Source organism: Somniosus microcephalus, chromosome 2 (assembly GCF_052327205.1).
Source record: "Somniosus microcephalus isolate GS21.2 chromosome 2, FLI_Smic_1.0, whole genome shotgun sequence".
Classification (NCBI taxonomy): Eukaryota; Metazoa; Chordata; class Chondrichthyes; order Squaliformes; family Somniosidae; genus Somniosus; species Somniosus microcephalus.
The window spans coordinates 96,951,411-96,972,712 of NC_140988.1; the positions used below are offsets into that span (position 1 = coordinate 96,951,411).

The following is a 21,302-nucleotide window of genomic DNA, read 5'->3' on the forward strand; positions in this document are numbered from 1 at the left end:
CGTCACAAGTGAGCAAGAGCAGATGCTGGAGACAGGGACAGCAGTGGAAACTCCTCGTCGGAGGGCGCAGGACGTTCCCAGCAAGAAGTGCAGGAAGCTTTGAGAGGTTTTGCAACCGCAATGTCTGCAAATATTCAGAGAATGGAGAAGTCCATCTTCAACATGAGCACCACCGTGTCGCAGGCGATGGTGACTGTAGGCTCTTCCATGGATAGGATGGCCACCTGCAGCTAATGTGCCACTCACAGGAGCATATGCCATCTATGGAGAATAGATGGCTGTCTATGGAGCATAAATGCCAGATGCTCATAGATCTCCTGTCTTGGAGGGATGTCAGTGTAGACGTGGGTCCTCATGGCCCCACTGATGTGCAGCAAGGTGCTCTCCAGCTCCTTGCTAGCAGGGATGGTGAGAGGAGACAAGGAAGTGGGGGCTCCTCTCAAAGCGCCCACATTTCTCCCCCCTTTGCCACCCCCTCAGTCAGAGTCCCGGTTGGCTCTTCAGATCATGATGGCTGAGTTTGCCCCAGCACAGTCGCAGGAGGAGCAGACTTTGGCGGCGCCATCACAGGCTCCAAAACCCAGAGGACGTCTGCCAAAAGTGTCTAAACAATCACAGCAGGGAAGTGAACAGACTGCCTCTACCTCTGCTGAAGCCACAGGGATAGCACCTCGTAGAAGCACGTGGAAGAGAAAGATGACACACAAGTAGATTCACAAGGGTAGTCACTTGGTTGTTTTAGTCAATGTTAATGTCAAGTTTCTGTTAATGCATTGTCAACCATTAAAATCTTTATTTTCACCACTTTCCAGTCTTGGACATATTTGTGTGCACCTTTGGAAGTGGCTTAGTAAGTTGCAATGAATGGTGAGAAATAGGGCCAGAAACTTGGGTCGGAGGCTTCCTGCGGGCGCAAGCCCCCGACCTGCACTTACATAGTGCGCCTGCCGTTGTGCTGTGGGCCCGCGTGGAATTCTGATCCTGGGCCTGCTCCAGCTGCCGGTGTGCAGGGCACACGTATCCCAGGGGCGCAACTAGTTCGTAGCATCCCTGGGATAACGTGGGCCATGGGGAGCCATCGGAGCAGAGAATCTCCATTCATTGATTTGACAGGAAGACCTGTCAAATCTATGAATAGAGATCGGCCCCAAAACCTAAGTAAAACTTCAAATAATTTTTTTTTTAAATCACATTTTTAAAATAATTATAAATTAACTATTTTAAACAAAAATTTAAATTTTTGAAAAAAATAAAGCTTTTAACGGGGCTAAAAATAAACTTACCTTTCTTTAAAGTGTTTTAAAATGATAAACCTGTGGAAAAAATGTTTTAATTTTACTTACTTCACCTCTTACCTTGTTAAAAGCAGGCCTTGCGCCTGCTTTTTCCACGCGCAGCTGCTAGGGACTTACCCGCACTGAAAAACCTGTGAAAAAAGCGGAAGTTCCAGGTCTACGCGCTGCCTCTCCGGCGCACGCGTTTGACCTTCGAACCCCTTTTAAGAGAACGGAAGTTGTGGTTTCCAGCACGTACTCACCCGTGGGGACCTGAATTTCTGGGCCATAACAAAAGCTCCAGCAATGGTGGTCAGTGTGAAAGGAATGGCTTGGTCATTGTAGGGATCCTTTATGGTGTTGCTGTGGGGTGGTGCCAACCTGGCACAGCATGTGGCAGCCATATGGGTGTACTGCGTAAAGTTAAGTAAATCTGGACATGATGAGGCAATCCCTGGCCGCCCAGGCAGCAATGTGCTCGGGTGCTGGTGGGACCTGAACCGCCTGCTCCTTCTCCTCCTCGTCTTCCAGCTGATGCACCTCCTGCTTCTCTGAAGAGGCTGTGCGCTCAGTGCCTTGCTCCTCATTCAGTGCTAATCTTCGCTGCTGCACTATGTTGTGCAGGGGCGCAGCAGACCACGACGATTCTGGAGACCCTGGCTGGTGTATACTGAAGGGCTCCTCCACATCTGTCAAGGCATCTGAAGCGCATTTTGAGCATGCCTATTGTCTGCTCTATGACACATCTGGTGGAAATGTGGTTTTCATTATATCCCCCCTCAGCCTCAGTACTTGGCCTCCTCAAGATTATCATGAGTCACATCTTCAGTGGATAGCCCTTGTCTCCAAGCAGCCAGCTGGAAAGTCTATTTGGAGGAGCGAAGAGCTGAGGGAGGGTGGACTGGCGAAGTACGAAAGAATCATGGCAGCTGCCAGTGAATTTGGCGCACACCTGCATGATGATCTTTCTATGCTTGCAGACCAGCTGCACGTTGAGGGAGTGGAAGCCCTTGCGGTTGACAAAGACTCCTAGGTGATGATGGGGTGCCTTGATGGCCACATGTGTGCAGCCGATGACGCTCTGCACCCGTGGGAAGCCAGCTAGAGCGGCAAAGGCCAGCGTCCACTCAGTAACACTGGCCTCATCAGTGGCAAAGTTGATATAATTGGTTGACTTGTGAAAGAGGGCATTGGTGACCTGTGTGATGCATCTGTGGGCGGCCGACTGCGAGATGCCACAAATGTCAGCTGCAGATCCCTGGAAGGAGCCTGTGGCGAAGAAGTTGAGGGCGCTGGTGACTTTGACAGCCACTGGTAAGGCGTGTCCACCTCTGGGCTGCAGGTCTTGCTCAAGCAATGCGCAAATGTCTGTGACGACCTGGCGCGATAGGCTGAACCTCCTTTGGCACTGCTGCTCAGTCATGTTGCGGAAGCTCCTCCTGTGCTTGTATATCCTGTGTTGGGGGTATCGCCTCCAGTGCGGTGCAGCCCTGCGTCCTGTGCAGCATCAGGTGGTTGAGGAGAAGGTTGATGGTGGTGTTGGTGCTGCTGGTGTTGGGGCTCATCGTGGTCCGATCCTGAGGACCAAGGTGACACAGTATAAACGGCACCCATGCTGATGGAATAGATGGCAGGTCAAGTCGAGATCAGAGGAGCAATCTGTCAATGGCGTGATAGGTTGTAACAATGAGGTGAGACTGGATGGCGTCTTTGCTGGAAACACTTGCAGCCTGTAGAAAGCTAAATCTGTGCTGGGAATGCAGTCAGCAACAGCTTCTGCCCGAGGAAAGTGATCAGCTGTGAGGTGGGAGCTTTTAGAGTACATTTCATGCTGTGTACTAATCAGCTGGATCAGTGGCCACGCAACTTACGCCTCCGGGTGACAGATGTGGTTCCCGAGCTGCATGAATCCCGTGGGCAGCCAGGGAAATTCGAAAGGTAGGCTGAAAAAGGCTCTTAAGGGTCTGACAACTACCTGTTAATGATTTGAATTAGATCGCCCGCCTCTGCCGGTTGGGCCGCAGCCGCACCGGCAAGCGCGTGGGGGCCAACTGACCTGCTGCAACTTTTTTCAAATTTCCCACCCGACCCGCCTCCAATCACGCCCGCATTTTCTAATGTTCATTTAAACTCTTAAGCAGGCCTTGCACCTGCTTTTACCAGGACTAAGAATTTCACGGGCATTCACTCGGCAGAAGTTGGGCAAACAGCCTCACTCTCCGCCCAGGGATGCGTTGGATCTGTCAAGAAGATTCCTGACATCGCAAGTTCTGGGTTTTCGTGCATGCACTTCGCGTGTGAAAACCCGGAACTTGCGTGGCCCTTATGGGGCTGCAAAATACGAGCTGTTAAATCGCAGTCCCTACTGTTTGTTCAGGTGGATGTAAAAGATCTCATGGCACTAGTTTTTTAAAAAAGCGTTCTCCTGGTGTCATGGCCAACATTTATCTCTCAACCAATACCATTTAAAAAAAAAAAAAAAAAAGAAGAAAATTACAGAATGGTCACTTAACTCATTGCTATCCGTGAGATCTTTCTTTACGCATATCGGCTGCCACATTTGCCTGCATAACAATACAGGAAACTTTCGATTTAGCGGCACCTAAATAACCGGAAATCTCGGTTAACCAGCAAAATTCAGGAGTAGTTTCAGGTAAGTTTTACTTCATATTGTACTTGCCTTCCTCGAGCTGTTGCTGTGCAAGGGTGTGGCTGCAGCTGTTGCTAAGCTACAGAGACGCTTGGAACTTGTGGCCATTGTTCTGAACCTGTTGCTAAGCAACAGGGTTTGTTGCTTTATACGGAGCTCTCAGCTCTCCGTATCTTTTACTATAGCGTTCGGTTATCCGGAATTTTTGATGAACTGGCACCACGTCGGTCCCGTCGGTGCCGGATAAAAAAAGTTTCCTGTAGTGACCATACTTAAACATAATTAATTAACTTTGAAACATCCTGAGGATGTAAAAGGTGCAATATAAATACAAGTTCTTTCTCTTATTTAAGAGTTTCCCTTTTCTGTAACAATCTCCATACAGAGAAGAATTTACAAAATATCTATTAACCATCTGTTCAAATTCGTGCAAAGTGAGTGTAACTAAGGGCTGAGTGAAAAACTCTAACAATGAACTTGGGCGGCTGTTCAACTCTAGCCAGTTGATAATTGAAATGAATTGTCATGGTGAGTCACTTTTAAACAAAATTCTGTGGAGCATTGGTAGAGCTACAAGGATAGATTGTGTAAGAAATGTATAATTACATAATAGTGCAGCTTCAATAATTGGCTTGGGTTAGTCTTAAGCAAGGTATCAGAATAAAAAGGGTAACAAGGATATGATGGTGTAGAAAAGCAAGTTAATTAATTGCAGGAATATAGTATTAACATGCACAGGAAGGATCATATCAAATTCTCATTGAGGAGAACTTGACACTACAAATGAGTGATTTCTACATCCTGGTATCCAAGATACTGGTTCAAAAATAGTGCCAATGTATGCTACATTGCAGTTGTTTCTAATAGCCCAGAGGAACCGGTTTGGTAAGACCCAGAACTTGCCAAACTGTGAAGATTAATTACAAAATATGTCAAACAGAGTTGAAGATTCTTGCTTCTTTCTTATAACTCAATGAGGTTGAACTGTTTAGCAAAGTCATTGTCAATAAGGCAAAAACTCTGTATTATGATCTTTGAACTATCATGTAAGTCCTCCAGGGGGTGTGTCTTGAATCCACTTTGGAGCTATCACTTTTGACATTCATTTAAACACCCATTTGGAAGAATGAAGTTGAATTATTTTCTATCCTCAGGGTGTCCCAAAGTGCTTTACAGCCACTGAATTACTTTTGAATTGCAGTCACTTTTTTTTCAGTCATTCTCAAGATGCTAGCAAGACCAAATTTATTGCCAGTCCCTAGTTGCATTGCGAAGGTGGTGGTGGTTCACCACCTTGAACCACTGTAGTCCATGTGATATTCTTTGTAGTGGTTAGATACAATGGAATGGCTTGCTAGGCTACTTCAGAGGGCAGTTAAGAGTTAACCACGTTGGTGTGGGACTGGAGTCACATATATAGGCCAGTCCTGATGAGAATGGCAGGCTTCTTTCCTTAAAGGAAACAGTTGGGTTTTTACAAAATTTTCATGGTCACTTTTATTGATACCAGCTTTTCATTTCCAGGTTTTTAAAAATTGAATTCAAATTCTCAAACTGCTTTAGTGGGATTTGAACTACGCTTTAGTCCAGGCCTCTGGATATTAGTCCAGTAACATAACCACTGTGCACAATCATTATGTAGCAAAACACAACAGCCAATTTATACAGCAAGGTCCTCATGGACAGCAATGAGATAAATCTGTTTTAGTGGTGGTGGCCCATACACGGGAATCTTTTATGTCTATTTGAGCAGGCAGATGGAGCCTCAGTATAATGTCTCATGCAAAAGATAGCACATCCAGCAATGCAGCAATCCCTCTGTACTGCACTGAGCCAGTGGAGCTTGGCAAGGAGGAGTGATGGGTGGTGTGACTTTTTGTGGCTGCAGTATTCTGGATTAACCTGAAGGTTGTTGTGAAAACTGAACTCTTGGAGAAAGAATTTGGTAATCCTGAAATCCAATAATACCATGAAATAGCTATTAACCAAGATGTGGCACTTGGAACCTGCAAAAGCAATAATTTTTGTTTATTATCCAATCATGGGGCATACCCACTGGTCTAAACTCAACAATATAAAAACATTACAGGTGATGCTTATTTGTCTAATCCCACACTCGTCCAAGCCTTTCACAATTGTACTTGCAAGGATGACTTCACATATCCCTAAAACCAAAGTGTTTTTGAGAGAACTTTTCAAAATACAGTACAAGTCTCTTAATAGGAACAGCCTAGTCATGAACAAAGTGTTCCTTTTTAGAATCTCATTTCTATTAAGTAAATGTTCTCCGGGGAATGAATGGTGGAGTAATTGTTCTCTTTGAATTAATTAGCATGGTGCCCATTAATTGATCATGTGTCGATCATCCCTGTGAACAGAATAAATCTTGTGCCTCTTCTGATAGCTCAGATAGTTAAGGCAGTAAGTAGCTGACTCTTGCAGGTTATAAAGGCCCCAGGTTTAACCCTTAGCCTCTGCTGAGTTTGCTGTTTATAGCCAGAGTAGCCAAATACTGCAAATGCTGGAAATCTGAAACAAAAAACAGAAAATGCTGGAAACACACAGACATGTTAGCATTTGATTTTGCAGAAAACATTAACTTACAGCATTTTCTGTTTTTGTAGCAATAAGGGTACAACAGTTAGCCTCAGTGGCCCTGGGCTAGAGAGTGGAAAATCAGCCAAGGACCCTGCTTCTGATTACTATCCAGTGACCCTACTGGAAATGTGAATGCAGAGGTGAGGGCAGAATCATGCTTTGCTTTGTTGTTCTCTGTGGTCAGATAACCTGATGGTGCTCACTGTCTAGCCTCACTGTTAGGTTAGACATTTTAGCATGCTTGGTGCCCAGAGAGCCAGGAATCAATGCTTTCCGAGGGGTCAAGGGAGAAATTTGATGGGAAAAGGAAGGAAAAAAAACAATCTAGCTGCCACTAATGTTATGGATCTCCACTAAAGTTGATGGATATTCAATTGAAATCTGAATTAAGACAGTTATTTTTTATAGTGAGTGTATGTGTGTATTTTAGTGATTTGTACAAAACCTGCACTGAATAAGCAAAGTGCTAATATAAACTCAAAATGGTGGAAATACAGGTTTGTCGGCATTTGTAAAGAGAAAAGATGGACTAGTATTTCAGGTTTAGGCCCTGCATCCAAACTGGAAGATAAGTAAATCCCCTTATGACACTGAACAAAATGAGGAAGGGAGGAGAGGGGCAAAGAAGCTGACTCCTGTCGCAGAGGCAGTTAATGGGTTTAATAGTCTCTTTTATTTCAGAATTTCATAACTTGGAAGCGTTTTCTTTTTTATCTCCAAATAACCTATACTGTGTTATTGTGCCAGTAATCTGCTAGAAAGAAGAAAAAAAGTGGTTATACTACAATACTTGTCACATGATGCTGTTCTTCTGAAGGTTAAACTATTGTGCCCTCGTACCTCGTATATATTATTTTTTGGCAAAGCTTTCACTTTCCTGAAGCCTCTGCCAAAGTTGCCTCAATAAAGGGGCAAACTGCAAAGCAACAGAGTACTTCAACAACCATTCCTCTCTTTCCCCCCCCCCCCCCCCCCCCCCCAACCCAACCCAACCCAGTCAAGCAATGTTTCACAACTGCCTGTACCTCCAAGTACTTGGAAGTTTCTTCAAAACACACATCTCATTACAGTAAATAGCTTTGGGAAAAGCTCTCCTCCAGTTCTAGCCACCTAAACACAGCCATCAAGCAACCCAGAGGCTGTGAGTTCAAATCCCACCATGGCAAGTTGGGAAATTGAATTAGATAAATCAGGTACTGTGTGAGCTGGCACCATATAAAATGACCAGGAAAGCTGCTGGTTCATTAATGTCCTTCAGGGAAGGGAACCTGCCACCTTTACCTAGTCTGGCCTACATGCGACTCCAGTCCCACACTACATGGTTGACTCTTAATGCCTTCAGGGCAACTAGGGATGGGCAATAAATGTGGCCTTGTCCATGTCATCAGCATCCCAAGAATAAATATTAAAAAACTTGTCACATGGTTACTGGTATACACCTGAAACATTAACCTGTCCTTTCTCCTAAAAATGGCAGAGGACCTGTTGCATTGTTAAAGAGAGAACTTGCATTTATATAGCACCTTTCACTACCTCAAGACATCCCAAAGCGCTTTACAGCTAATGAAGTACTTTGGAAGTGTGTGGCAGCCAATATGCGTACAGCTAGGTCCCACATAAAACAATGAGATAAATGACCAGATCATGTGTTTTAGTGATATTGGTTGAAGAATAAATATTAGCCAGGACACTGGGGAGAACTTACGTTTGTGATTTTACAAATGAATTTTAGGGGAAATTTGAAGCCTAACTAAACTAGAGCAATTGTTAGCACAGTTTGGCCGCAATTTCTCGATTGAGCCAATGAGCTTGCGAAGGAATTCGACGTGGACAACTTTAGCGCATCAAATGGATCCCTGTGCTGCCAGAAAGTGAGACACAACCGTGTTTACAAAAAGCTGTGCGGTGAAAAAGTGGACGGAGACCAGCGTGCTGCTGATGCATGGACTAGGGTGTTTCTGGGCTTGTCAGCAGAGTATCCACGCAACTGTATTTACAATTGCGATGACATCTATCATGCCCTGCCTGGTCAAACCTATGCAAAAAAAGAGTGAAGGTGAGCGGTGGCAAAATGAGGAAAGGACACCTTACATTGTTGTTGTGCGCTATTGTCTCGCCCCTCCCTACCTCTGTAACCTCCTCCAGCCCTACAACCCTCCGAAATCGCTGCACTCCTCTAATTCTGGTCTCTTGCAAATCTGCAATTTTCTTAGCTCGATCATTGGTGGCCATGCCTTCAGCTGCCTAGGTCCTAGCCTCTGGAATTCCCTCCCTAAACCTCTCTGCCTCTCTATCACTCACTTATTTTTAAGACACTCCATCTCTTTGGCCAAGCTTTTGGTCACCTGTCCTAATATCTCATTATTTGGCTCGGTGTCAATTTTTTTGATCGCTCCTGTGAAGCGTTAAAGACGCTATATAAATGCAAGTTATTGTTATAACCAAATGGGCTTGGACAAAGTGAAACCTCGTGATCGGGGGAAAAAATAAGAGCCCTCGTTACTTTAAAAATATGAAAACTTTTCCAGCTGACTATGAAAGCAGCGCTAATGCTTGGATGATTCATACAATTTTTAGAAAGTAGCTACGGTCTTTCAATGCCGGGATGAGAAAGTGATGGAGGTGTTTTTGATGGATAATGCCTCTTGCCATGATGTGGCTCTTAACCTTTCACACATTAGGGTACAATTTTTACCATCTAACACCACTTCCAGACTCTCGAGATGTGAGCATTTGTCTTTATTTTTTTTAATGTATTCACCTTTGTAAGACTGTAATCTTTAACATGTTATATTATATTCATAGTTGTTGTTAGATGTTGCACGACATTTAGGCAAATAAAGGTTGTAAATCAGACCAGCTTTCATTTTTGTTGTTTCCCACTTTATAGAAATTCCCGTTTTATTGCAATTTGCACAGTTTTCCCGATTGGATTCCACTGTATCTTTTCTTGCAAACCAATCTTAAAGTTCCAATACAGTTATATTTTGACTTGTTGCTGTCAGCATTTTGTACTACAATTTGTAACAATGAAAACAAACTTGTTTTATAGGATCAGTAGTATTCAGGAGAACCAGGTGGCAATGTGCAGTATTATTTTTAAATGGCCCATTTTTTATTGCTGTTTAATTTTTCAAAAATTTATTCAGATACATCTATTTTCCTACTTTTGTCATGGTATTCAGCAGCATTTATGGGATATTGTGCAATGTATAGTTTTTTTCATGGAGATATCTTCCTTTTAGCTGAGAATCCTAATCGTGTCGTAGATAATACTCCAAGTGGAAGCATGGAATCCATTTCCTCCCAGTCCTCGATAACGACAACATCCTCCAACTCAAACAGCCCCCCAGAGCAAGCCAGGAATCGTGTCCATTCTAGCAATGTAGATGCCACTGATTGCACATCTTCTCCGTAAGTTTGAATCTTCATTTATCAAACGTGAACTTTGTAAAATTATTTATTTTTCATAACTGAAGTGGTGCCTTTTATACCCGTCTCTGATACTAAGCAGCTTTAACTGTGCTGATTTCTGTTGTGCCAAATCTGCCCCATTGGGATGGATTCCCACAGTCGACAAGCTGACTTAATGTTACTGTGCACACATGACTCTCTCATTCTTGAGATTACAGCGTTGCTGTCTGTAGATATGAATAATAATAAACATGTGCCATCAGTGAAATATGCAAATGCTATTCAGAGCATAACTGGTTAAAATTCTATAAATCCAGAGTAGCTTAAATATACACTTTTTTTTAAATATCCCCTTTTATGTAGCGTTTCCTTCCAATGGTAACTGCAACATAGGTGGTTACCATGTATTTTAAACAATCTGACCTGCTTGCCGTAGGAGACAGGAAAACTCTAGTGGAGTATGGTTCTCACTCACTGCCTTCATTCCATACTATCACTAGGGCTAACAATAGGCAGGGTTTGCCTGCGGTTGTGTACCATTTTGGCACATGGCCACTGATGGCATGAGCTGTCAGACTGCCATATAGGCCAGCAATGTGCTTTCAGTGTTTAAGCTTGGTGGACTAGGTACCAACATAATTACTGAAAAGCTTCCAATGGAATATAAAAGAAGTAATAAAATGGACATGTTAGCAGAATTGAAGCTCTTGGGATTAAAGAGGCAGTGGCAGTGTGGATTTTAAAGGGGGTGCAGGAACAGAGAGACCTTGGTGCGTACTTTGAAGGTAGCAGGACAAGTTGGGAAGACTGTTATAAAAGCATACGGGATCCTTGACTTTATAAACCGAAGCATAGGGCTCGATTTTAACTCGGGTGCGGGGAATTGTCGGGTTCCCCGAATTTGGTGTTTCCCACACGAATCTAAATGGGTCTGTGAGATTGATGCAATTTTCACTCAATTGGCCAATTGATTTCCAACGTGTGGGAAGCCTTGGCAGTTGAGTATTTCCAGTCAGAAAGTCGCAGAATATTCTTCTTCTTAGGCAGTCCCTCGGAACCGAGGATGACTTGCTTCCACATTAAAAATGAGTTCGCAGGTGACTGATGAGTCCAATGCGGGACCTACAGTCTCTGTCACAGGTGGGGCAGACGGTGGTTGAAGGGGCGGGTGGGTGGGGTGCTTGGGTTGACGTGCGCGCCTTCCGCTGCCAGCGCTTGGTTTCCGCTTGCTCCCGGCGAAGAGACTCGAGGTGTTCGGCGCCTTCCCGGATGCTTCTCCTCCACTTTGTGCGGTCTTGGCCCAGGGATTCCCAGGTGTCGGTGGGGATGTTACACATTTTCAAGGAGGCTTTGAGGGTGTCCTTGAAGCGTTTCCTCTGCCCACCTGGGGCTCTCTTGCCGTGCCAGAGCTCCGAGTAGAGCGCTTGTTTTGGGAGTCTCATATCGGGCATGCGGACAGTGTGACCCATCCATCGGAGCTGATTGAGCTTGGTCAAAGCTTCGATGCTGGGGATGTTGGCCTGAGTGAGAACACTGACATTGGTGCGCCTATCCTGCCAATGGATTTGCAGGATCTTGCGGAGGCAGCGTTGGTCGTACCTCTCCAGTGCTTTGAGGTGCCTGCTGTACATGGTCCATGTCTCTGAGGCATACAGCAGGGCAGGTATCACTGCTGCCCTGTAGACCATGAGCTTAGTGCCGGGTTTGAGGTCCTGGTCTTCAAACACTCTCTTCCTCAGGCGACCGAAGGCTGCACTGGCACACTGAAGGCGGTGTTGGACTTCGTCGTCGACGTCTGCCCTTGTTGACCGTAGGCTCCCGAGGTAGGGAAAGTTGTCCACGTTGTCCAAGGCCTTGTCATGGATTTTGATAATCGGGGGCAGCACTGTGTGGCGGAGGCAGGTTGGTAGAGGACCTTTGTCTTATGGATGTTTAGTGTAAGGCCCATGCTCTCGTATGCTTCGGGGAAGGTATTTACGATGGTTTGGAGTTCGACCTCCGAGTGAGCGCAGACGCAAGCATCGTCTGCATACTGTAATTCGACGACAGAGGATGGGATGACCTTGGATCTAGACTGGAGGTGACGGAGGTTGAACAGTTTCCCGTTTGTTCTGTAAATTAGCTCCACTCTAGTGGGGAGCTTACTGAGGGTGAGATGGAGCATTGCAGCAAGGAAGATTGAGAAGAGCGTTGGTGCGATGACACAGCCTTGCTTGACTCCGGTTTGTACGTGAATTGGGTCTGTGGTGGAACCGTTGGTCAGGATCACGGCTTGCATGTCGTCGTGAAGCAGGCGGAGGATAGTGACAAACTTTTGAGGGCAGACGAATTTGAGGAGGACACTCCATAATCCCTCACGGTTGACAGTGTTGAAGGCCTTTGTGAGATCAAAGAAGGTCATGTACAGTGGTTGGTGCTGTTCCCTGCATTTCTCTTGTAATTGACGTGCGGTGAAGATCATGTCCATTGTGCCCCTTAGTGGGCGGAATCCGCATTGCGACTCTGGGAGGAGCTCTTCGGCCACTGGGAGAAGGCGATTGAGGAGGATTCTTGCGATGACTTTCCCTGTGGCAGATAGCAGGGAAACTCCTCTGTAATTACCGCAATCGGACTTGTCACCTTTCTTGAAGATGGTCACAATTACGGCGTCTCTGAGATCCCCTGGCATGCTCTCCTCCTTCCAGATAAGAGAAATGAGTTCATGAATTCGCGCCAGTAGTGCTTCTCCGCCATGCTTTAGTGCCTCGGCGGGGATTCCATCTGCTCCTGAGGCCTTGTTGTTCTTCAGTTGTCGGATGGCCTTTTCAACCTCATGCCGGGCTGGGGTTGTGCTGAGATGGTGGCGGGTAGCATGCTGTGGGATGGAGTTGAGGACACTCGTGTCGAAGACAGAGTCCTGGTTAAGGAGATCTTCGAAGTGCTCTTTCCAGCGGGCACTGACTGCTTCCCTGTCCTTGATGAGTACCTCTCCGTTCTTGGCCCGCAGTGGGGAAGGGCCTTGCGTGCTTGGGCCGTAGATGGTCTTGACTGCGCTAAAGATTCCACGCACATCGTGGTTGTCGGCTAGCTGCTGGATCTCCTGCGCTTTCTCCACCCACCATCTGTTCTTTAGGTCGCAAGTTTTTTGTTGGACCTCGGCCTTCAGGCTTCTGTAGAGCTGCTTTCTTGCTCTCGAGTTCTGTTGCTGTTTCCAGATCAGAAATGCCTTGCACTTGCGGCTTATTAGCTCCTGGATCTCCTGGTCATTCTCGTCGAACCAGTCTTGGTGTTTCCTGGTTGAGTGACCGAGCGTCTCTTCACAGGTGCTGATTATGGAGGCCTTGAGTGCAGACCAGACGTTGCGGGCACTCTGTGTCTCTGCATCACTGGGAGTCGTCAGGTTGTTTGTGAGGCGCGGGCTGAATAGGGCTTTCTTAGCGGGGTCTTTGAGTGCTCCAGCATTAATTTTCCTGCGGCATTGTTTCTGTTGCCGCCGCTGCTTTGGAGCTGCATTGATGGAGATGACAGAGCGGATTAGGCGGTGGTCTGTCCAGCAGTCGTCAGCTCCTGTCATGGCGCGGGTGATGCGGACGTCCTTGCGGTCCCTCACTTGGACGATGACGTCGTCCAGCAGATGCCAGTTGTAATGAAATCTGTTTGTCTTGCCTGTATTCGTTTTGCACTCATGTATATTACCCTCCCCCACACGGTGTATAGTTTCACTTCCTCTTTCCTGACTAACCTGGAAGGTTCCAGGTCTTGGGTCTTGGCTCCGCCCCTGACTTCTCTTACTTAAAGATCCCAGGATCTGTATGACTCATTCCTGTGAGCCAGTCGGTGTGTTGAGATGTTAGCTCTGATCTTAGTGATTAAAAGCCAACTTGTTAAAGTCTAAGGCCTAGAAATTGAGTTTTGGCTTAACCAGGGCTTTAGCGCCGGAAGTTAGTGCCGGCGCTAAGTCCCCCTGCGCGCGCCAAAAATTCAGCAGGGCCGCGCCCAAACGGCTGCCGGCGCTACTGAAGGGTCTTTGCGGCGGTAATTCGGCGCTAACTGCCGTTTCGCGCCGCAATTCCGGTGCTGCGGCACCCGATGCGGTGCGGCAGGCTCGGGAAGTGCAGGCCTCCTCCTTCCCTTAAGGAGGAGCTGCCTGCACCCGGCCGCGGCCCGCGAAAATCTTTATAAAAATGAGCCCGGCACCTCGGACAAGTGCCGGGCTTGCTTCCGTTCCGGGGGGGGGAGGGGGATGTCCGGGGAGGGAGCTGCGGCCAGGCGGCCGGCGGGAAAGCGGCCGGCCGCCGCGGGGCCTTTAATGCGCCGGCGCAAAGACTCGTAAGACTCTGTTGCCAGAGTCTTAGTTGCGGCTGTCACGGGCGAGGCGGCCGCAACTGAATTTCGGCGCTGGGGCCCGTCGGCATGGCAACCGGGACGCTGCGCACACCGATGACGTCATCGGTGCCGGCGCAGCGCTACCGGTCTACCGCGGCGTAAGGGCCCCAGGCAATTTCGGCGCCGGCGCCAAATGCAGCGCTAGGCCCTCTAGCGCCGCAAAATCGGCGCTAAGGGCACTCAATTTCTAGGCCTATAACTTCTAGTTTTGTGGCTATTGAAGGCACATCAATTTTAATCACTAAAGAATACTAGGATGGATCGACTCCTAAAACCAGAGCGTCTGGACTTGGATCCACATTCTGCTGAAGCGTCAAATCAATTTGGACACTGGCTCAAATGCTTCGAACTCTTCGCGAGGGCCTCATCCGCTAGCGAGGTAGATAAACTGAGTCTACTGACTACTCGCGTTAATCATCGGATTTATTCGTTCATCCGGGACGCCACCTCTTACACGGAGGCCATCACTATCCTGAAGGCCCAATACCAGAGGCCAGTAAACGAAGTGTACGCCAGACATCTGCTGGCTACACGCAGGCAGCGACCTGAGGAATCAATGGACGATTTCTTACAGGGCCTAAAGGACTTGGTCCGGGACTGTAACTGCAAGGCCGTGACGGCCAACGTGTACTCTGACGAATTGGTCCGCGATTCCTTCATCACGGGCCTCAAATCGAATTATATCCGGCAGAGACTGCTGGAGAAGGAGGTCCTGGACTTAAAAAAGGCAGTGGCCACTGCGCGATCGCTGGACGTGGCCCAGAAAAACTCTGACTCTTTATTCTTCCGGCCATGCGGCCCTCACCGCCTCGTGCGCGCCGAGCGGGCCGCCATCTTGGAATCAGCCATCTTCCCCATCCAGGTCTCAGACCAGCTCTACACCGCCGGAGTCCCCACACAGAAGTTCACCCAGGAGTCCTACTACAGCAGCAATGTCTCGAGGCCCGAAATGCTACTTCTGCGGCCAGGCCAAGCACCCCAGACAACGATGCCCAGCGAAGGACGCCACATGCTTCAAATGTAAGAAAAAGGGGCATTTTAGCAAAGTCTGCAGGGGGAATCCGATTTCCAACTCCGTCACCGCCTCGTGCGTGCCGTGCGGGCCGCCATCTTGGGATCCGCCATCTTTTCCCGACTCAACAGCCGCCCAGGGCCCAACAGTGGCTTCGGTCACGGTGGATCAATCCAGGCCACACCCGTTGACAAAATCCATGATGGACATACAGGTAAATGGGAATTTAACTAAATGTTTAATTGACTGGGAGTACCGAGAGTTTTATCCACCCTAGCCTGGTACGGCGGCACTCATTAACGGTAACCCCTACACGGAGCAGAATTGCTATGGCTGCTAAGCCCCACACTTCGGACATTTTGGGCTACTGTGTGGTAACACTGACTGTAAAAGGCACGGACTACAAGGATTTTAAACTCCTCGCGATGCCAGAACTCTGTGTTAATGTAATCTTGGGCCTGGACTTCCAGTGCCACCAAGAAAGTGTCACGCTAGCATATGGCGGGTCCCAGCCGCCACTCACAGTCTGTGGCCTATCAACCTTAAAAATCAGCCCGCCCTCTTTATTCGCTAATCTCGCTCCGAACTGTAGGCCCATAGCGACCAAAAGTAGACGGTACAGTCTGGAAGACAGACACTTTATCAAGGCGGAAGTGGACAGACTCCTGCGGGAAGGCATTATTGAATGCAGTACCAGTCCGTGGCGTGCCCAAGTAGTCATAGTTAAAAATAGCGAAAAGAAACGGATGGTAATTGACTACAGCCAGACTGTTAATATTTATACCCAGCTGGACGCCCACCCTTTACCCCGCGTATCAGAAATGGTCAACCAGATTGCGCAATACCGAGTCTTCTCGACTATCGACCTCAAATCCGCGTATCACCAGCTCCCCATTAGAACGGAGGACCCGCCCATACACCGCCTTTGAGGCGAACGGACGCCTCTACCATTTTCTCAGAGTGCCCTTCGGGGTAACAAATGGGGTCTCGGTCTTCCAACGTGAGATGGACCGCATGGTTGACGAGAATAAACTACAAGCTACCTACCCCTATCTGGACAATGTCACTATCTGCGGGCACAACCAGCAAGACCACGATCTAAATCTTGCGAGATTTTTAAAAACTGCCCTAAAGCTGAATCTAACCTACAACGAAGACAAATGTGTCTTCAACACAACCCGTCTCTGTATCCTCGGCTGTGTGGTGGAAGATGGGGTAATTGGACCGGACCCTGACCGATTACGCCCCCTAAAGGACTGCCCCTGCCACACAATCCCAAAGCCTTAAAAAGGTGCCTGGGATTTTTTTCGTATTATGCCCAATGGGTGCCCAATTACTCTGATAAGGCCCGACCCCTCATTAAATCGACGTCCTTCCCACTATCAGCTGAAGCTCGGGAGGCTTTCACCAGTATCAAACAGGACATTGAAAGGGCTGCACTGTGTGCAGTGGACGAAAGCATTCCCTTTCAAGTCGAAAGCGATGCGTCAGACTTTGCCTTAGCTGCGACCCTCAATCAGGCTGGGAGACCTGTGGCCTTCTTCTCCCGAACCCTTCAGGGACCTGAAATCAGGCACTCTTCTGTCGAGAAGGAGGCACAGGCTATAGTGGAGGCAGTGCGGCACTGGAGACACTACCTAGCCGGCAAACGTTTCACCCTGCTCACCAACCAGCGGTCGGTGGCTTTCATGTTTAATAACAAACAAAGGGGGAAAATCAAGAATGACAAAATACTCAGGTGGAGGATCGAACTATCCACGTTCGACTATGATATTATGTACAGGCCGGGAGCCCTTAATGAACCCCCAGACGCCCTATCGCGGGGAATGTGTGCCAGCATTCATACGGACAAATTACAGGGTCTCCACAACGACCTCTGTCACCCAGGGGTCACCCGACTATACCATTTTATAAAGTCCCGCAATCTGCCCCACTCCATCGAGGAGGTCAGGGCAATGACCAGAGCCTGCCGCACCTGTGTGGAATGCAAGCCTCGTTTCTACAGGCCTGACCGTGCACACCTTATCAAAGCCACACGGCCATTCGAGCGCCTAAGTCTGGACTTCAAGGGACCCCTTCCCTCTGCCGACCGTAACGTATACTTCCTCAATATCATCAATGAATATTCCCGCTTCCCCTTCGCCATTCCCTGCCCAGACATGACCAGTGCCACGGTCATCAAGTGTCTCTGTAATCTATTCTGCATGTTTGGCATGCCGAACTACATACACAGCGATAGGGGGACGTCATTTCTGAGTGACGAACTGCGCCAGTTCTTGCTCTCGAAGGGGATAGCCACTAGCAGAAACACTAGCTACAACCCCCGGGGTAATGGGCAAGTGGAAAGGGAGAATGCTACTGTTTGGAAGGCTGTCACGTTAGCCTTAAAGTCAAAAGGCCTTCCGACCTCCCGCTGGCAGGAAGTCCTCCCAGACGTGCTCCACTCCATAAGGTCTCTGTTACGTACAGCCACTAACGCTACCCCTCACGAAAAGATGTTCGTTTTCCCCCGGAAATCCACCTCGGGCATATCTCTACCTGCGTGGCTGACGTCTCCGGGGACAGTACTATTGCGGAAGCATGTGAGAGGCCATAAAACGGACCCCCTTGTGGAAAAGGTACAGCTCCTCCATGCAAACCCTCAGTACGCCTATATCGAATACTCTGACGGGCGAGAGGACACTGTTTCCATAAAAGACCTCGCTCCCTCGGGGAGCGGAGAGAACGATGAGAGACTACCCGAGGAAGACCTACACCAAAAGAGACAGGACGCCCAGAGGTATCAATACCCAACTTTAACCTGGAGGACACTGCAGATAACCTGGAAGACACTGCGGAGGCCCGGACAGCGGAGGAACCAGAATCCACTCCCCTAGAGGCACCCCAACTGGCTTTGCGCCGATCACTGAGAACCGCAAAACCTCCTGACAGACTCACTTATACCAACTTTTAAGAAACATCACCCCGATGGACTAAATCTAAAGAAGGGGTGAATGTAATGAAATCTGTTTGTCTTGCCTGTATTCGTTTTGCACTCATGTATATTACCCTCCCCCACACGGTGTATAGTTTCACTTCCTCTTTCCTGACTAACCTGGAAGGTTCCAGGTCTCGGCTCTTGGCTCCGCCCCTGACTTCTCTTACTTAAAGATCCCAGGATCTGTATGACTCATTCCTGTGAGCCAGTCGGTGTGTTGAGATGTTAGCTCTGATCTTAATGATTAAAAGCCAACTTGTTAAAGTCTATAACTTCTAGTTTTGTGGTTATTGAAGGCACATCACCAGTGCTTGGAACGAGGGTGCTGCCATGAAGCCTTATACTTGTCTCTCTGACGGAACAAGGTGTTGGTTATGACGAGGCCATGTTCTAAGCATTTCGACAGGAGGGTACCGTTGGAGTTGGCTTTCCCTACCCCCTCTCTGCCGATCACACCTCCCCAGAGGTCTGTGTCCATTCCAACTCTGGCGTTGAAGTCACCAAGGAGGATCAGCTTGTCGCCCGTTGGGACTCGGGACAGGGATTGTTCGAGGCTGGAGTAAAAATTCCTCTTTGGTCTCGTCTGTGGCTTCCAGTGTGGGGGCGTACCGTAGCGCACTGGTTTCGGGCTAGGGTGAGTCGAAGAGTCATGAGGTGCTCGCTTATACTACTAGGGGAGTCTCTGAGACGCCCAACCAGTTCATTTTTTATGGCGAAGCCTACTCCATGGAGAATAATTGTCATCATTGCTGCTGCTTTTAGGGCCCACAGCAAGCCTTGCTTCTTCTGCAGACTTCCAAACTTCACCATTGAGATGGCCCAGGAGCCTGCAGGAGCAACGGCCAGCGGGAGGGCAAGAGCTGCCCCCAAATTTGATGAGGCTTCACTCCAGGCATTGCTGGATGGTGCGAGAGCCCACAGGGAGGTCCTGTTCCCTTCTTCAGGGAGGAAGAGGCCTCCCAGTCAGACCGAGGCTGTGTGGCTACAGGTGGCTGGTGAAGTCAACTCCTTGGGGCTCACACGGCGCACCTGGTTGCAGTGCAGAAAAAGATTCCATGACCTTCATCGCACTGGAAAAGTAAGTACTGTATGAAGTTTCCATCACCCTCAATCTGATCCCCATTGCCTTTCCTCACCAGCACACAGCTTTAGCAATCTCTTCCTCCACATCCCACTTGACACTCACATCCATGCACCCGTACCCATTCCCCCTCTCTCTCTATGCTCACATTCACGTAACTATTCGATCATGCAGCCCTCACACTCCCTCTCACTCTGATGCTTTGAACACAACTGACAACACACAGGGAGGGCCCTTGGTCTTGCAACCTCACTCCAGCTTTGTCTCCTTCTAAGTATCTATGCTATGCAATCTCTGCACTCACTCCTTCATTCTCACTCAACCTCCACTTGTCTCCCTCATTGCAGGAAAAGAGAGCTCACAACAGGAGAGAGCGAGCCAGGACAGGAGGAGGGCCGCCCTCATTAGCCCAGCTCACCCCCTGGGAGGAAGGCGTCCTGGAGATTGTCGGGGCTGACATAGATGCGGAGTTGGGGAAGGAGAGACAGGTGCATCCCCGCAAGCTGGTGAGAGAATAGTTTTCCATCTCTCTCATTGGCATTGCATGAGTCGCTGATAATGATTCTGAAGCTACATCATATGGACTTATGATCATCTGCAAAATGCAATGTGCATGTAACCTTGGCATCACATCTCTAACTTTTTCCTTGACTCCCCCACAGGACCATCGAGAGCCCCCGTCCCCACTGTGCAGGAGGAAGAGCCTGAGCAGCCAGACTCCTCAGAGGAATCTGCAACCTCTGAGGGCGCAGCGTCAGCAGAAATAAGCGCACCCAGCACCAGCGCAGACACTCGCACCTCGGTGGGACCTTCGGGACATAGAGTAGAGTTGTCACCTGGTGTATAACAGCTCACAAGTGAGCATCAGCAAAATGTGGAGACAGGGACAGCAGTGGAGAGTCCTCGTCGGAGGGCGCAGGAATCTGCCAGCTCGGCTCAGCTGCACGTCGACCCTCTGCCTCTGGGTCCATCCGTAAGATCAGAGGTGATGGAACTCCAGGCACAGATGCAGGAGTCTCTGGCAGGTTTTGTCTCTAGGGTCGCTGCGAGTGTGGAGCGAATGGAGGAGTCCATAGCGAACATGAGCAGAGCCTTTGTGGAGTCATTGGCGCATGAACGCATCACCATGGAAAGGATGGCTACCTACGTGGAAATGATTGCTGCCTCCATGATAAAGCTGGCTACAGTAGAGGAGAGGAGGGCTACGGCCATGGAGGAGGTTAGTCGCCAGGGTATGGAAAACATGGTGAGTGTTCAGAATAGAATGACATCTCTTGAGGAGCGATGGACATCTATTGAACAGAGAAACCTGACCTTCATGGAAGTCCTTCTGAGTAGGACTGTCATTGCAGATACGGGTCCCCATGGCCCCCCTGATGTGCAGCAAGGTGCTCTCAAGCCACTTGCAGGCACTGAGGGGGACCTGACCCATGAGAGGGAGGTTGGTGGCAGCCCTCAAGGAAGTGGGGGCTCCTCTCCAAGCGCTCACACTTCCATGCCACTGCAGAGCCCTCGCTCAGAGCCCCGCCAGAGTCCATACCCAAGTGAGATAGACGTCTCAACTCCTGCACAGCCGCAGGAGCAGCAGACTGCTGACGAGCCCTCACAGGCTCGCCACCCCAGAGGACGCCCGCCAAAGGTGTCGAGACAGGAGCAGCAGGAAAGTGAGCAAGGGGCCTCCACATCTGCTGAAGCCACAGGGGAACCGTAGGAGCACACGCAAGAGGAAAATAAAGCACAAATAGTCACAAGGGCAGTCACTTGGGTGAAATGTTGTGTATTCTGTAAAAAAGCCATCAGTTGTTTGTTTTGCATTAAAATTCTGATGGCGACTTCTGCAGTTGTGGCGTGTGTCATTTCGCAAATGGGGCTGGAGGTCCTCTGATGCCAAGAAGGGAAGGGAAAAAAGGCCTCCCATGCTTCTGGTAGAT

At 48.6% G+C, this 21,302-nt stretch overlaps 1 protein-coding gene across 4 annotated transcripts in view; it reads left to right on the forward strand.

Moving 5' to 3' along the window:
• Positions 1-21,302, forward strand: part of arhgap10 (Rho GTPase activating protein 10) — a 247,780-nt gene that overhangs the window by 213,718 nt on the left and 12,760 nt on the right. For 3 of the 4 annotated variants that reach the window (XM_086011527.1, XM_086011535.1, XM_086011554.1), the window contains one exon: positions 9,768-9,936. The exons of the other annotated variant lie outside the window; for it this stretch is intronic. In XM_086011527.1, the coding sequence (XP_085867653.1) occupies positions 9,768-9,936 (169 nt within the window). The remainder of the gene's footprint in view (positions 1-9,767; positions 9,937-21,302) is intronic. 4 annotated transcript variants of the gene reach the window in all.